Source organism: Pseudopipra pipra, chromosome W (assembly GCF_036250125.1).
Source record: "Pseudopipra pipra isolate bDixPip1 chromosome W, bDixPip1.hap1, whole genome shotgun sequence".
Classification (NCBI taxonomy): domain Eukaryota; kingdom Metazoa; phylum Chordata; class Aves; order Passeriformes; family Pipridae; genus Pseudopipra; species Pseudopipra pipra.
The window spans coordinates 65,944,368-65,961,831 of record NC_087580.1 but is presented as its reverse complement, the minus strand read 5'-3'; the positions used below and the strand labels follow the sequence as shown (position 1 = coordinate 65,961,831).

At 50.3% G+C, this 17,464-nt stretch overlaps 1 protein-coding gene across 17 annotated transcripts in view; it reads right to left on the bottom strand.

The window, feature by feature from the left end:
* The window catches only part of LOC135404371 (transcription factor 4), a 121,563-nt gene that overhangs the window by 34,040 nt on the left and 70,059 nt on the right, over positions 1 to 17,464 (bottom strand). For 15 of the 17 annotated variants that reach the window (XM_064639095.1, XM_064639093.1, XM_064639092.1 and 12 more), the window contains 2 exons: positions 14,092 to 14,221; positions 13,580 to 13,629 (listed from right to left, as the gene is read on the bottom strand). In XM_064639095.1, coding sequence (XP_064495165.1) covers positions 13,580 to 13,629; positions 14,092 to 14,221 — 180 coding nt within the window. Of the gene's footprint in view, positions 1 to 2,102; positions 2,250 to 13,579; positions 13,630 to 14,091; positions 14,222 to 17,464 lie in introns of those variants that run through there. The other 2 variants (XM_064639089.1, XM_064639103.1) reach the window with 2 other exon arrangements.

Below are 17,464 nucleotides of genomic sequence, written 5' to 3'. Positions count from 1 at the left end.
TGGGCAGGGGAAATTTCCTGCCGAGGAGCAGCTGCGAAGAGTTAAAGGCACAAAGTGTCTCCCTCCTAAAATTCCCTTCGAGTCCAGAAAAAAAAAATGGGAAAAAAAGCAAGTCTCAGAAAATCTGTCCTGAGAATCCTGCCTGGAATTTCTTTTTCCAGCCATTTTCATGCTTCCTGTCCCCAAATTCCCTCCTCAACTTCCACTGGCAAGGGGTTTTTTAGGGAACGATTTGGCGGGGTTTTTCCTGTCCCTTCCCTGTCTTTTGTTTATTCCCAGGAAAACCTGCCGGGTTTAAATTCCAGCTGGATTTAAACAAGTTGACTTTTCGGCAGTGGGGGGGGAAAATCGGGATAAAAAGCAGGGATTCGGGATTGTCCGTGTGGAGGCAGCGCAGCGCCGGGATTTGGGATACTCATTCCCGGCATCCCGGCGCGCCGCTGGCACGGCGTCAAGAGCCGCACAATGCCCGGGCTGTGCCAGAACAATGCCAGGCCACAATTCCCAAAAACCCACACACCGGGATGCTCCAACCCCTTCCCGAGGAGGGGGGGAGGTGGCCACGATCGCTCCCCCCCGCGGCGCTTCCCTCTTTGTGCTTTCCCGGAGCCGGGAATGGCCAGGAATGCCGAGGCGTCTCTTCCACAGCATCCCGGCTGGAGCCGGCTGGGATGTGATTCCCACCTTCTGGAAAACACAAAGAGTGGGGGGCCAAGGCCTGGGATGTCACGGGGGGTCGGCATTCCCGGAGTAGGGAATACTCCCCGGGCAACCTGGGAATTTTGCTTTCCACCTTTAGCTACTTCCATAAAAAAACCCGAAGAAAAAGACACAAATAAATCCAGGGAAAAAAAATCCCAAAACACACGGACTTCCACCTCTATTTCCTTCTTTCCCCCCCCGGCCCCCAGAGGAAAATCCAAGCACGCACAAAGTTGCTCCAAGTGCCGGGAATTGTCCCCCGTGACCGCTGCTCCCGGATTTTATTCCCTACTCCTGATAAACAACAGCCTCGGGAACTTTTGGAAAGCTCCCGTGTAATTCCATGCATGGGAATGTCAAGCTCTGGAACTGGAATAACTCCTTGAAAATCAAAATAAAACAGGAGAAATAAAAGCCTCGGGGGAAATTGAGGAATGTGGGATTCCTCAATTTAAAGTTTTGCCCGCTTTTCCTGCGCAAATTCCCGGAGTTTCGCCGCATCCTGCATTCCTGCCACGCGTTCTTCCCAAAATATCCCAAACAAAAGGCCCCCGAGGCGGCCAAGAAATCCACGGAAATTAAAGAAATGAGGGAAATAATGCAGCCCGGCTCTTCCCACAGCTGTTCCTGCCCGGCAGCCTTTCCCCGCGGCCCCATCCCACATGCCGCCACTTCCCGACGGATGCGGGCATGGATCCCGCTTCCCTCCGTCCCAGTTCCCTCCCAGTCCGACTCCGCTCCGGGCCGAGCTGAGCGACCCCACAAAGTTGGGAGCTGTTCCCTCCGCTCTTCCCTGCCGTTCCCCACCGCGCTCGGACCCTTCCAGCCGCCTTCCCCGAGCCTTCCCAAATATTCCCAACCACCTTCCAGCGGGGAAAACCCCCAAGCCCCTCCAGATGGCGAGTGCGGACCTTCCGGGCTGCGCCAACTCCAGGCAGCCGCTTTTCCTGCTTTTTTTTTTTTTTTTTTTCCCCGTGTTGGGAAGCGCGCGGGGCGGGGGGGGGGAGCTGCAAAAAGCAGGAGCGCGGCTGGAACGCCTCGTTCCAGGAGCTGCAACGCAACGCCTTGTTTTCCCTTCTTTTAGCGGCTGGAATGCCTTGTTTTCCCTTCTTTTAGCGGCTGGAATGCCTTGTTTTCCCTTCTTTTAGCGGCTGGAATGCCTTGCTTTCCCTTCTTTTAGCGGCTGGAATGCCTCGCTTTCCCTTCTTTTCGGAGCTTCCCCTCCCCTGGGGCGAGCGCCGCGCAGGGAAGGCGCGGTGCCCCTTCCGCCCGTCTTCCCGGGATTCGGCGGCCGCGGGCAAACTTTTGCGAGGGGGGTGGCGGCCGGCGGAGCGCCGCGGGCAGCGCCGGGAATGGCGCTGGGAAGGGGAGAGCGGGAGAAGGGGAGAAGGGGATCTTACCGCCTTGCCGCTGCAGCAGTAGAGCAGGGAGCCGCCGCCCGCGCCGCCCACGGGGTACGCGCAGTACATCGCGCCCGCTCCGCCGGGCTCGGCTCCGCGGGGCTCGGCTCAGCCCGGCTCGGCTCAGCCCGGCCCGGCCCCGCCGGGGCCGCCCCCGCCCCTCCCCTCCGCCCCCGCGGCCCGGGAATGGCGCTGGCGCCGGGAATGGGCCGGCCCGGGAATGCGGCCGCGGAGCCTCCCCGCCCCTTCCCGGCCCTGCCCGCGCCGCTCCCGCCGCTCCCACCTTCCCGCTGCCCCCTCTTGCCCGATCTGGCCCCGATCTGGCCCCGTGCTTTATCCCTTTTCCCCTATTTTACCTATTTTTTCTTTTTTCCTTGTTGTTTCCTGGTTTCCCCCCCGATTTACTCCTTTTCCCCTAATTTTCCTATTTTATCCCCTCTTCCCTCTTTTTTCCCTATTATATCCCTTTTCCCCCTCTTTTTTCTCTTTTTTTCCCCGTTTTTCCTTTTTTCCCCTATTTTATTCCTTTCTTCCCCTCTTTTTTCCTATTTTATCTCTTTCCCCCCTCTTTTTCTCCTTTTCCCTGTTTTTTCCCTATTTTGTCCCTTTTTTCCCTCTTTTTTCACTTTTCCTCTTTTTTCCCATTTTATACTTTTTCCCCTATTTTTTGCCTATTTTATACCTTTTTCCCTTCTTTTTTTCCCTTTTCCATTATTTTCCCTATTTTTCCTATTTTTTTCCTATTTTATCCCCTTTTCTCCTCTTTTTTCTTTTTCCCTGTTTTTTCCTCCTTTTCCCTATTTTACCCTCTTTTCCCTCATTTTTTCTCTTTTTCCTATTTTTTTCCTATTTTGTCCCCTTCCCCCTCTTTTTTCCCTTTCCATCTTTTTTCCTGTTTTTCCCTATTTTATCTCTTTTTTCTATTTTTCTCTTTTTTCCCCTATTTCCCCTTTTTCCTCTTCCCCTTTTTTCTTGCTTTCCCCCACTTTTTTCCTCCTTTTCTTTCCTTTTTCTCTCTTCTCCCCCTTTTTCCTCTTTTCTCTCCTTTTTTTTACTCCTTTCCCCTCCTTTTCCCCTTCTTTTCCCTCTTCTCCCTCTTTTTCCTTTTTTCTCTTTTCCCTCATTTTCTCCCTTCCCCTTTTTTCTCCTTTTTAATCTTTCTCCACAACTTCTGCTCTCCTTTTTTCCTTTTTTTATCTCTTTTTTCCCTTTTCCTATTTTTCCTCTTCCCCCCCCCCCTTTTCCCTCCTCTTCCTTTTTTCTTTTCCCCTTTCCCCCCTTTCTTTTTATATTTTTCCTCTTTCCCCCTCTTTTCTCTATTTTTCTCTTTTCCCCTTCTTTTAATCTTTTTTCCTCTTTCTTCCCCTTCCCCCCTATTTTTCTCCTATTTTCCCTCCTTTTCCCCCCTTATTTCCCCCCATTTCCCCTCTCTTCCCCCTTCATTTTTTTCCTCTTTTTCTCTATTTTTTCCTCTTTTCCTCTTTTTCAAATCTTTTTTCCTCTATCTCCCCTTCTTCCCCCTTCCTCTTCTTATTCCTCCCCCTATTTCCCTCCTCCCTTATTCCCCCCATTCCTCCCCATTCCCCCTATATCCCCTCTTTCTCCCTCTTTTTCCTCTATTTTTTCTTTCCCCCTTCTTTCCCTCTTCTTTTGCTTTCTCCCCCTCTTCCCGCCCTCCTCCCCTATTTCCCTGCTCTTCCCCCTCTTTCTCCCCGTTTCCCTGCCCTATCGCGCTGTTGTTGCCGGCCGCGGTTGCCGCGGTTCCCGGTGCAGTTCCCGGTGTTTTTCCCGGTGTCCCGGCGGTGGCTGTGGGGCCGGTGGCCATGCGGGGCCGGTGGCTGTGGGGCCGGTGGCCATGCGGGGCCGGTGGCTGTGGGGCCGGTGGCTGCGGGGCCGGTGGCTGTGGGGCCGGTGGCTGTGGGGCCGGTGGCTGTGGGGCCGGTGGCCATGCGGGGCCGGTGGCCGTGCGGGGCCGGTGGCCGTGCGGGGCCGGTGGCTGTGGGGCCGGTGGCCATGCGGGGCCGGTGGCCATGCGGGGCCGGTGGCCATGCGGGGCCGGTGGCCATGCGGGGCCGGTGGCCATGTGGCCGCGGGCGCTGCTGGCTCGCTCCCAGCTTTGTGCGCAGCTGCCGCGGCCCCAGAGCCAGCGAGCCGGGCCGAGGGAAAACCGGGAACTGCCGCGGAAGGCGGGATAACGGCGGGGACACGGCCGGGGCAGGACGGCGGCGCTGCGGGAGCTCCAACGAGGGCCCCCAAGGGCCCCCAAACCAGCCCTAACGTGTCCTGAAAAACAGCCCTGAGTACCCCTAAAACCAGCCCTGGGTAGCACTACAACCAGTCCCGGGTATCCCTAAAAACCGTTAAATTATCCCTAAAACCAGGCCTAAAGTATCCCTAAAACCAGCCCTGAGTATCCCTAAAAACAGCCCTGGGTATCCCTAAAAATTCTGAAAGTATCCCTAAGACCAGCCCTGAAGTGTCCCTAAACCCAGCCCTAAAATCCCCTAAAACTGCAGCTCCAAATGAAGCGTCTATAAAATCAACTATGGGATAAACAGCCCTAAAATATCCCCAAAGCAGCCCCAAAACTCGCCCTAAATCCACCCCTAAAGGAGCCCCCAAAGCAGCCCTAAAGTTTCCCTAAAAACATGGATATAGAATAAATATCTGGGAAATGAGAGAGAAGAGGAAAGGAATAGTCCCAAAAGTCAATATATCAAACCCAGCCCCAAGTATCCCTCCAAACATTCCCAAGGATCCATAAAACAGCCTGAAGTATCCCTAAAAACACCCCTAAAAATATCCCCAGAAAAGAAATGTCCATAAAATCAAATGGAATATGGAATAAATGTCAATATGTGAAAAATATCCCTAAGAATCCCTAAAAACAGCCCTAAGAGTCCCTAAAAACACGGATATAAATTCACTGTCTCTAAAATGAGGGATAATATGGAATGAACACCCCTGAAAAGTCAATATCCTAAAATGTCCCCCCAAAACAACAGATATAACCCTAAAAGGCAGTATCCCAAATCCATGCCTGAGGCATCCCTAAAAACCTGGATACGAAATGAATGCCTGTAAAATGAAGGATAATATGGAATAAATAATCCTCAGAAGTCAATATCCTCCGAAATCCCTAAAATATCCCTAAAAACAGAGATATCAAATAAATATTCCCAAAAGTATTGTCATAAATATCCCTAAAATATATATATATCAATTAAAATAAAAAAAACACGAATCAAATCCCAATATCCACAAATCCCAATATAATATCAAGGAAGGAGCCTTAAAGTAAGTAATTAAATAAATATATCCAGAGATAAATATCCCTAAAATAAATAGGGATTCATATGATCAATATCCTGGGGTCCCATCCCACAAATCCTGAGCATCCTGGGGAAGGATATTGGGAAGAAGAAGGAAAAGGAGGAGGAGGAGGACAAGGACAACAAGGATCACGAATCTCCTGGAAGAGGGAATGGGTTCCTGCTTTTCCAACAAGATTTTCCAGGCAGAGACTTTGGGAAGGGCATCATCCCAGGAGCTCCTTCACTGTTTCCAACCCGGCTAAGAGCTGGGAATGGGAATGCTGCGGGAGAAACCCCCAGGGGAAAAAAGCCAAGGCAAAATTCCCTATTTTTTTGTGGATAGGAGGGTGGATAACTCAGGGTATTGGAGCTTCTCCACATTGCTCCAGCCCAAAGGGGCATCCCCCAGGAATTCTGCCTGGACTGGGGGTCTGAACAGGGATTCCATGTGGGATTCACTATGGAAAAGGCCAGGAAAGTGGATTTAGGGCTCATCTGGGACATGGGATTCTGGGATGGGAGGTTCCTGCTTTGTCATGGATGTTTTACCACGGCCTGGATTTGGGATTTCAGGCTTTAGGAAAACCAAATCCCACTGGAATAAAGAAAAATCCCTCTGGAATAACGTGGTGAAGTCCTGGAGGAGGCTGCCCAGGGCAGGGGTGGCACATGGAATTCCACAAGGGTTGGGATGGCAGGGATTTTAAGGATCATCTCACTCCCGTGGGCAGGGACACCTTCCACTATCCCCGGTTATTCCAACCTGGCCTCAGGCACTTCCAGGGATGGAGAATCCACAACTTTTACCCTCCCAGCCAGGAATTCCTTCCCAATATTCCATTGAAACCAGTGGGAAGCCATTCCCTGTGGCCTGTCCCTCCATCCCTTGTCCCCAGTCCCTCTCCAGCTCTCCTGGAGCCCCTGTAGGCCCTGGAATTTGCTCCAAGGTCTCCCTGGATCAGCCTGGATGAGCCTGGAATTCCTCTAAAACTGTTTTTCCTTGAAAAACGCTTCATGGATCAGGTGAAGAAGGGAATCAGCTGCTAAATCACTGATGAATCCAGTGTAGCAATGCCTGGGATTTACAGAGTCCTCAGTATTCCCTGTTCTTCCAGGGTTTATTTTTTCCTCAAGCTCCAAAAAGTCACTAATTCCATAAAACCCCACATCCCATTAAAAAAATAGGGATTTCAGGCCCTCCAAGCAAGGGACAAACCCAGAGGCAAAGCCAAACCTGCTTCCAAAACGTAGGGAATTCTGGGAGCTTGACTCCCAGCAACCCAAATCCCGCTTTTTTGTCAGGAGCCCAAATCCAGGTTTTGATTGTGCGTCTGGAAGCTGGAAGTCGTGTCCAGGTGCTGCTTCCAGGCTGGAAGCACAGACAATTCCCGGGGGCGTCGGAGCCTGAGGGTGGCTGCGGGCAGGGACGAGCGGATCGAGCCGCCTTCCCTCCCTGCTTTTCGGGACAATTCGGGCAATGTTTGGGAACATTTGGGAACATCGGGGCTGTGTCCTTGGCCGGAGGCGAGGACTCCAGCAGGAACTCAGCCGCTCCCGTGACACCCGTGCCAAGGAAGCCCCAGATCCGCCCGGAATGGCGGGCTCTGCCCTGGCGGGGGGGCGGCGGAGGGGGCAGAATCCCGGGATGTGCCCGCAGTGCCGGAGTTTGGTGGGAAGGGAGCGGCCGGGCAGGGGTTAACCGACATATGCTGCATAATTAGGAGATGCATTAATGATTACGGATCCTCAGCCGCTCGGTGCGGGGGCAAAATCCAGGGAAAACGGGGCGCCCGCCGCCACTTTGCCGTGCCGGGGGGGGGTCGGGATTCGGGCCGGGAGTGGAGGCCGGCTGGGTGTCAGCCCTTTCCAAGGGGTCGGGATCGGGAATGTTTGGGAGGCGGGCGGGGGCCGCGAGGAGCGTTCCCCACGGTGAGGAGGCAATTATGTATGCATGATTTCATCTGCAACTCATTAATATGCAAATGTATGCATATGTTAGTTACTAAATTAAAAATGCAAAGCAGCCCTTATGGTGAGGCTCCAAATTTGGGGGTTGGGGGTTTTTTTCCCACAAACACACAACACCAGGAAAAAAAGAAAAAAAAGGGGGGAAGTTTGGGGCGGGGGGGGGAACCTGCGGATTCCCGGGAACCTTCGGGGGGACCTGTTGCGCGGCAATCCCACGTCTCCGCTCGGATCGCGGGCGGGGAGAAAAGGGGGATTAACAGGGCGGCGGGGAGGTGAACCGGGAATGTCGGGAAGTCTTGGGAGATGGGCGCTAATTATCCCAGCAATCGCATTCCAGAGCCGACAAAAAAAATCCCGGGATTTTGCTCGGGTTTTAATGGTTTTGGGGCGATTCCCTCTGTTCTCCATCCTCCTGGAATCCCTTAGCTGCACAGGGAACCCCCCCCCCTTCCCTGTTGTCACCTGAGGAGGCTGAATGTTCCAGGAATCTTCTGGAAAGGTCGGGAAATCAGAGGGTGAGGGAACTACTTGGGGGAAGGCACTGGAAAGTGCCTTTCATTCTTTCCCAGGTGCTTTTTCCAAGGAAAACAAGGATGCAAAGGGAAGCAGGGATTTAGGGGGTATCCTGAAGGATGAGCTGCAGCAGCTTACACCCCCCCTCCCCGTAGGGTAATAAGGAGCAAAAATTCGGGATATATTGGAGATATCCATTAAGGCTGAGGTTTGAGGGGACAGAATTCCCTGTCAGTGGTGGTTAGAATTCCCGGTCAGTCCTGCTTCCATGCATAATTCAATTATTCCCAGCTCTGTCCATGGCTCTGAGGCTGATCTGGGGTGCTGGGACAGCCCTGGCAGCTCCCAGGGATCCTGATCCAAGCTCTTGGGATGCTGGGACACAGCTGGGGGTCCCAGGAGGGTCATTCCCAAGCACAAGGCCATCCCATGGGAATGGAATCCAAAGGGACCCTCAGGGCTGACACAGGGACCCTCAGGAGCAGCTTTATCCCACTGGTGGGACTGCACATCCCATGAGATCATAGAACCAGATGGCCTTGGAAGGTCCCTTCCCACCCAAGCCATTCCATGATCCCATGAAAGCACCATCCCAGTTCCATCCTCCTGAATTTTCCGAGGTCTTGGAAGCAGTGCAAAGGCAGGAGATGTTCCCAAGCCCAGAGAAGCTGTGGCTGCTCCATCCCTGGAATTTTCCAAGGCCAGGTTGGAGCAATCTGGGATAGTGGAAGGTGTCCCTGTCCATGGCAGGGGGTGGAATGAGATGATCCTTAAAATCCCTTCCCACCCAAACCATTCCAGGACTGTGATTCCAAGCCAAACCATTCCAAGACTGTTATTCCAACCCAAACTACTCCAGGATTCTACAATTCCAACCCAACCCATTCCAGGACTGTGGTTCCAAACCAAACCATTCCAGGATTCTATGATTCCAACCCAAACCATTCCAGGATTTTACAATTCCTCCCTTTGAATCCATTCACTTTTCCAAGCCCTTCCTTCCTGATTCCTCCTTGCTTTTAGGATCAGGAAGGAGTATCCACTGCTCTAATTTCCCCAATTTAAGAGGCAAAAGCGGAGGCTGGAAGCAGCAAAACCACTTGGAAAACACCAACGGATCCCTGTCACCGAGTTTTACATGGAATTTGGGAAGCGATTCCAGGCCAGGCCTGGCCTAAAGCTCCTGCTTTGCGCATCGATTCCCCCAACTGGATGGGATTTGTTCTTTTTACTGTCACGGGAAGCACATGTTCCGAGCAAGCTGTTCCCTCATCCCAAGCCTTCCTCGGCTGCCTGGGAAGGAAAAATCCCGGCACACTTTCCCCCCGGAAAGCAAGAGGTGATCATAAATATCCCTAAATAGCGTTCAACAGATCCGAGAGACATTAACACTTCCCCAATGCCAAAGGAGGCTCGGGAAAAAAATAATCGGAACAGATGCTCCGGGGTCAGCGAGGGAAACGCCTTTCCACAAAAAACACCCTCCCTGAATCCCAAATGAACCAGGAGCGCCGAGCGAGGGGCTGCAGCACCGCGGGAGCGGGGGAAGGGGACGGGGCTGGCACAGGAGCTGGGCCTCGGAGGGGTCTGGGAACTGAGAGGGGAACGGGGAATGTCCCACCTGCTGCAGATCCCAGGCCTGCTCCGGCTCCTGCTTCTGCTCCTGGTCCTAATCCCAGTTCTGCTCTTGTTCCCACTCCACGTCCTCCTCCTAATCCTGCTCCTGCTCCAAGTCCTGCTCCTGCTCCTAATCCTGCTCTTGCTCCAAGTCCTGCTCCTGCTCCTGCTCCTGGCCTGGTTCCCACTCCCAGCCCCTGCTCCTGGTCCTAATCCTAATCCTCATCCTTCTCCTGTTCTCGATCCCACTCCTTCTCCCACTCCTAGTCCTAGCCCTGGTTCTGCTCCTGCTCCTAATCCTGGTCCTGGTCCCAGGGAGGCCTTGGAGGCCCTTCCAGGGCCTAAAGGGGCTCCAGGAGAAGCTGGGGAGGGACTCGGGACAAGGGATGGAGGGACAGGACATAGGGAATGCTTCCCACTGGTTTAGATGGGATATGGGGAAGGAATTCTTCTCCCTTCCAGGGATAACTCCTTCCTGAGCATCCTGCCCTCCACTCCCATCCCATGTCCAATCCCTTCTGGATAGGAAGAAAAACCTCGAGGAATCAAATAAAGGGATGAAATGAATCCATCCCTGCCCCCAGAATCCTTCCTTTCCCAAATCCATGTGGGAAGAGCCAGATCCAAGAGAGGATTGGAGTGTTTCTATATTCAATTAAGTCCTGGGGTTTCCACTTGGGAAACTCAGCTGAATTCCCACAAGAAAATCAAATTATAAATGATGTAATTAGAGAAACAAAGTGTTGGAAGCTGGATATGGAATTCCTACGGATTTGAATATTTATTCACTATATTTAATTAATATTAATTTATATCCAAGGTATTTTCTGGACCCTCATCCCAAACAGAATTCCTGGTTCCAAATTTCAAGGAACTTCCTTAAAAATATTGCCCTGGAGCCCCTGGGTCTGGTTTTGCAGGAATTCTGAAAGAACCTGGAATTTTTTGGACAAATCCTTCCTGAATCCTTGTGCACTTCCCACAGTTTACTGAAGAGGGAGTCTCTGTCCCAGCTAAACCAGATCCCACTAATCCCAACCGGGAAGATTCACTCCTGGATTTGAGAGAGATTTTTTGGGAGTCCAAAATACTTCAATATCCCAAAATGGGTCGATTTCCCAGGAAAATACAAATATTGGAGCATCCACATCCCATTCCAGTCACTTTTCCACGTTGGGGATATCCCGTGCAATTCCTTAAAATCTACCAAATAATTTTTATGGGAATTTTTGTGCCTCTTAATCCATTTTAAACCACCACCACGGAGGAGCTTCCAAGTTTTCACTCCCATTTTCCCTCCTTTCCTTGGATCTGTGTCCAGGAGGCCTCACCCATCCCACTGATCCTCAAAGACCCCTGGAGCGGGATCCCTCACCCAGGCTGGATTTTAGGGAAAGGTCCCTCACCCAGGAGCCACTTCCAAGGAGATGGTTCCATGTGAGGAGCCTCCACACCTGAGGAATTTTCCCACCCGAGCATCCCGGGATTGGGGACACTCAGGGACACTCCAGCTGCGCAGGGAGGGAACAAGGACGGAACCACGGAACAGTTCATATTGGAAAAGACCTCCAGGATCACCCATTCCCACCACGAATCACCTCCAGGGAATCCCAGGAAAGCGGCTCTCCAAACATCCCCCTCAGTGCTGCTCCTGGAATTCCAAGGATCCGGCCAGATGGAGAGCTGGGGTACCAGAACGGCGCCATCACCTACTCAGGGTTTGCTCCCAGTGGGGGGGAAGCTGCAGTAGCTCCTTCTCCATGGATCCCTTCTCCATGGGCCAAGCAGGACGTGGGATCTGCCGGAAATTGGGATCCACCACATCCATGCCTCTGCCCACGGAGCCCCGGGAGCAGGAGGCCTTGGAATTGTAAAGGAAAAGTGTCCACGGAGAAGGACCACGGAAAACCTCTACGAGGTGGGAGAAGCTCCACCTGGGAAGATCCAACCCTGGGAATATGCTGGATGAAGCCAATCCCAAACCCCCACCCCAGAGCACTTCAGATTCCGGCGGCGACCGGGAACATCCCACGGCATTGGAAAAGCGGGCGGGTTTTGAGGGACGCAGCCTCATCCTGACCAAGTGTTGGGAATCCACACCCGGATTCCAGCTCATCCCAGCCTGGGATCACCCCCTGAAACCCCTCCTAAGAGTCTCCCCCCGTTCACCTGGGATTCCTTATTTGCCAACTGATTGTTCCCGTTGTTTCATGGATTTTGTTTTCCAAACTCGCTGCCGCTTCCCGAATAAAGGAGGAGCTGCTCCAGCACATTTATTCCTGTGTATCCCTGGAATTTCCACCTGCTGCTGATGTAGCCCCCGATAAGTGAGGGCTATTCACCGATGCTGCTCCCTGTTCCCGGCACAAATCCCATGGGAAAAGCCACATTTTAAGAGAAATCCCAGAACACTCCCACCCCACCCACTAAGGATGTCGATCCGTGTATCCATCCTAATTAAATTCCAAATTAAAGAGGTGATTCCAGGATATCAGAACCCAAAATGCCCCAAATCTCCCCATTTCCCCTTCAAAAAGTCCCTATTTCCATTATTTCGTGCTTTTATTTCCCTTCCAGGACCTACCTTTTGATCCATTTATTCCCAGAAAATGGAGTTTTGAGGGATTCCAATATTCAGGAATAGCAGGCATGGCAGATTTCCTCATGACATAATTCCAAGCATTTCAAGTGTCCAAGAAAATCGAGCCCCAAAAAGCCCCAAGGGAAAGAAATTCCAAAGGCACTTTTGGGACTTGGTTTTTAATTCCAAATAATGGATGTTATTCCTTGATTGAGGGCTGTATTTGAATATTTCTATAATCTTGTATTTTAACCACTGACAATGTTTGTATCTGATCCATTGGATCAGGATTTGATTAATCCATGGGAAGAAATGTGGATGTTTCTATGTATTTCCCTCTTTTAATTGGAATTTTATTGATTATAAAGTGATCATTAATGAAAGTAATTTAGCAACTTGATATTTATAATTTAGAGCTTTATAATTAGATATATTTTATAGATACAAACATATTTGCCAACTGCCAATTTCCAGGGATTCCGGATAAAATCACCAAATCCATGGGAGATTCATTTGTATATATTCTATTATTAATTTATTACGTATTCCCACGGATTAATTGCCACTAATAATCAGATTCAGAGCCCAGAGAATGGGATTTCTCAGGTAGGAAAGGGAAGATTTTCCCTCCTGGGGGGTTTATTTGATATTGATTTGCAAATAAGATGCAAATTATTATTAATATATTTTAAAGATAATGAAAAAATTGGAATAAAAAAATTCAAATCTTCCAATCAAATGCAATTTTAGCCATAATTTTGGGACTGAAATGTTGGGTCATTTCTCACAAAACTTTGCTTTTCCACAGATCTGCATGGATTTGAAATAAAAGCACTTTGGAATGGCTTCTGGGGGGAAAAACCCCACGAAGATTTCACAAAATAATCCAGAAATTGGAATTAATTGTAGAATTCTTAGCAGCGTGGAACAAAGGATTTAGTGGAGAAACCCAGCGATTTCTGGCTGGAAAATGGAAAAATTCCAGGAAAACACGACAAAACGTGCCTGTGATCGTCAACAGACTGAGGGGCTCAGGGATATTCCTGAGAATTCGGGGGGAAAACCGGGATAAGGGGCATTAATGAGCCTCTGGAACACCTGGAAGGCAGCGCTTGGCACCTGGACCCCCCCCCCCGCAGCTCCCGGAGCTCTGGAATGCCGGGGCTGCCATCCTGCATCCCTCTGGAACGCCAGGGGAGTTCTCCTGCATCCCGGGGACGATTCCCAGGGAATTCCTCATTAATTCTTCCCGCCGCCGATCCATCAATCAGCCCCACAAAGGGCACGTGCCCGGAGCAGGTACCGCATTCCCGGAGAGCCACATTCCCGGGGAACACATTCCTGGAGCACCACATTCCCGGCTCCAAGCTTTCCAGGTCGAGGCTCTGGGCATTCCTTACCTTTCCCTGAGCCTCATCCCTCAGGAAGAGGCTCCTTCCATCCCCCATTTCCCAAACAAAGCCTCCGGAGTGCGCGATACTTACTGAGGACGGCAAACCCGGAGGAACTTTCCGAACTTTCTTTGTCTGAACTTCTGGAAAAAAAAGGGAGGAAAAGCTGCTTTATAAAGCAGGAATTTTTTTAGGGATCTCAGCGACTTCTCCCCCACTCTGTTCCCAGCAGGATTTTTAGGGATTCCATTGGTTTCTGCCCCAGGATTTTGCCGGCTCGTGCCTTTCCCGCTGCGGCGAGCAACAATAATTAGAAAGAACAAGAAATAAAGAACAAGAAATAAATCCCCAGAAATAATAAGGAATAAAGAATTCCAGGGGGAAAACGCAGGGAAATGGTTAATACTTGGGATGTGGGTGTTACGAGTTGCAGGTTTTGCCTCAGGCTCGGGGAAAACAGGGAATTCTGAAGGCTCGGCGAGGCTGCAATAACGCCCGGGAGCGTCGCTCCCGCAGCACTTATTGTGTCCCTTCCCAACCGTCGCTCGGCTAGAGTGGGATTCCTCGGGAAGCGGCGGGAGGCCAGAGGTGCAGGGGTCACTCACCCATGGAGGAGCTGTGCAGAGGCCTCCGGCGCGGATTATTGCTGGGATACTGGTAGTACTGGGAGCCGGGCTTGGACGGGGACAGCGCTCCGGGGGTGCCGATGTCCATGTCCCCTCCCAGGAGACTTTGCTGCAAGGGATTCAAGGGAACAGGGATTTGCAGGATCCATCCGTGCGACCTCCCTCATCATTAGCTGCTCATCCCTAAAAATAACCCGGGAAGGAAACCTTCGGGAGCGGAGCGAAACGTGGGAACGGGCGGATCTTTAAAGGGGACACCACCGGAATTTCGCCCGCACCGAACGCCTGGGAAATAGGAGGAATTCGGGGCTTCAAGGAATTTCAGGGACTGTTCAGCTAGTGCTTGGAAAACTTTGGGAGCTCTGCAGGCATGTTTGGAGGGCGTTTTGTAGGGAAGGAAGAGCAGGGATTTAATAATAATGTTAATAAAATTAAAATCATGGAATTCTGCTGCTTCCGTGTGGGTGAAGCAGATCCGTTGTCTTGGGAAAAAATCTGAGAATTAAATCTATCAGGGCTTATAATATATATAAAAATCTCTAAAGTATACATAAAATATATCTAAAAAGCATCTAAAACGTATCTAATATGTAAGATATGCCCACTAGACAAAAATAGGTAAGAATAGATAAAAGAGATGTGAAGTACATCTAAAAATAGAATATCTGTAAATCTATAGAAAAGGTCTAAGATTTAAAGGAAATATAGAAAAAAGAATATAAATATGGAAAATATGTAAAAATATTAAAAATGTGTGCTATATATAATATATATTACATATAATATAAATAAATAAATATAAATAAATATAAATATAGAAAAGATATGAAAATCTATAAAAATATATAGTATATAAATACACATATGTCTAGAATATATATGGAAATAGATAAAATATATGTAGAATATATAAAGTATCTATTTTATATTTAAAATACATATTATATATAAAATACATATTATATATCAAATCTATATTATATATAAAATATGTCCCATATACAAAATATATACGCTTTATATACAATATATATAAAGTATATTTTTAATATATAAAGCATATACCATATACATAAAGTAGATATAAAATATATATACAGCATATATAAAATATATGTAATATGTATAATATATGTCACGTAAATATAAAAAATATATAAAGTAGATATAAAATATATATGTAAAATATAAAATATAATATATATGGAAATATATGGAAATATATAAAAATATATGTAAAATATATCCAGAATATATCTAGAATATATATAAAATATAACCCCCCCAGTGGGCTGGACGGGAGGAACGATCAAAGCAGGGAAATAGCTGGAATGTCACTAATATTTGGGAACTGGATGCAAAGCACTCCAGAATCCCCAAACCAATTAAGGCTCTGGCACGGCAGCAGCGAGGACCTCACTCCACCCACTTTATTCCCGGGAAACAACGGGATAAACCCCAAGAAACCAGGGATTTCATGATGGATTTGGAAAATATGGATTTGGGAGAGGATTCTGAGCATTCGCTTCGCTCCAGAGTTCGGGAAAACTTCCCGGGAGCATCCTCCCGGGAGCATCCAACCCCGGGGGAAAGTGCCCGGGCACATCCAACCCCGGGGGGAACTTCCCGGGCGCATCCAACCCCAAGGGAAGTGCCCGGCTGCATCCAAGCCCGGGATAAACTGGCCGCGCACATCCAAGCGCGGGCACATCCAAGGCCGGAGGAACTGCCCGGGCAAATCCAAGCTCGGGATAAAGTGCCCGGGCACCTCCAGGCCCGGGCACCTCCAGGCCCGGGCACCTCCAGGCCCGGGCACCTCCAGGCCCGGGCACCTCCAGGCCCGGGAGGCAGTGCCCGTGCCCACCGCAGCCCGGCAGGACGGTCCGGGCCGCAGCCAGGCCCGATCGCGGCGCGCAGGGAGCGGCGCCCGGTGCCCGCCAAGAGCCGCCCTCCGCCGCCCCCGGGCCGGGGCCGATCCCGCCCTTCCCCAGGCGCCGCGGGCTCGCGGGGCCGCGTGTGCCCCGCTGGGAGCCATTCACATGCAAATGGCCCCGGGCCCGCGGCGACAGGGTGCCCCCGCTCCCGCGGCCCGCCGGGAGCTGCCGTCCCGGGAACAAAGGGCTCCTTGTTGGCGCCGGGAGCCGCGCTCGGGGCTGCCCCGGTGCCCCCCGAGGGCCCCGGAGCGGGCCGGCAGAGCCCGGGCTCCAGCGGCCCCTTCCCGGCGGGACACGGGGAGCCGGGGCCGGGACACACCCCCGGCAGCCCTTCCGCCCTTCCCGTGGAACAATTCCTGCCGCTGTCCGAGCTGGAGCTCCCCTGGCACGGCCCGAGGCCGTTTCCACTCACGCCACGTCCTCAGCCCGTGTTCTCTCATCCCGTGTCCCCATCCTGTGTCCTCCCAACTCATCTCCTCTCATCCCATCTCCTCCCGTCCCATGTCCTCTCATCACATCTCCTCTCATTCCATCTCCTCTCATCCCATGGACAAACAGGAGCTGAGGGATTGGGAAAATTGCTTCCGCACCTGCCTCCTGGAGAGCTCCCAAAATCTCAAATCCCACCGTTTTCCCTCCTCTCTCTAATTTCATGGATAATCTCCACCTGCCACGAGGCTGCTCCGGTGATAAACAACACCTGCAGCAGCAAAAAAGCCTTGGGAATCTCTCGCATGATGCAGAATAATAGGGAATAATAGAGACAGAGGTGCCAGAACTCCAAGGGAAAAGGGAAATCGAGAACATTCTTTGAAAAGAACAGGATTTTTGGGAATGTCTCGGAGTGTTTCTGAAAGACCGTGGGCTTATTGTGAGGATTCTCAGAAAATAAATGGGATTTTAGGGAATGGTTTGGAGCACTTCACAATAAATATTGATTGATTGTGAATATCCGAAAATACGGGAATTTAGGGAATGTTTTGGTTCATTTCACAATAAACATTAATTTACTGTGAATATCTGAACTAAAAGGAATTTAGGGAATGGTTGGGATCATTTCACAATAAACATTAATTTACTGTGAATATCTGAAAATAAAAGGAATTAAGGGAATGTTTTGGAGTGTTTCCAAATGAATATCAGTTTATTGTGAATGTTCTCTGGAAATAAAGGGAATTAGGGAATGTTTTGGGTCATTTCACAATAATCATTAGTTTATTGTGAATATTCTCTGGAAATAAAGGGAATTTAGGGAAGGCTTTGGATCATTTCACAATAAATATTGGTTCATCGTGGATATCAGGAAAAAAAGGGAATTTCGGGAATGCTTTGGGCCGTTTCACAATAGGTATGGATTTCTTGTGAATATTCCTGGCAAATAAATGGGATTTTAAGGGATGTCTCAAAGATTTTCCAGG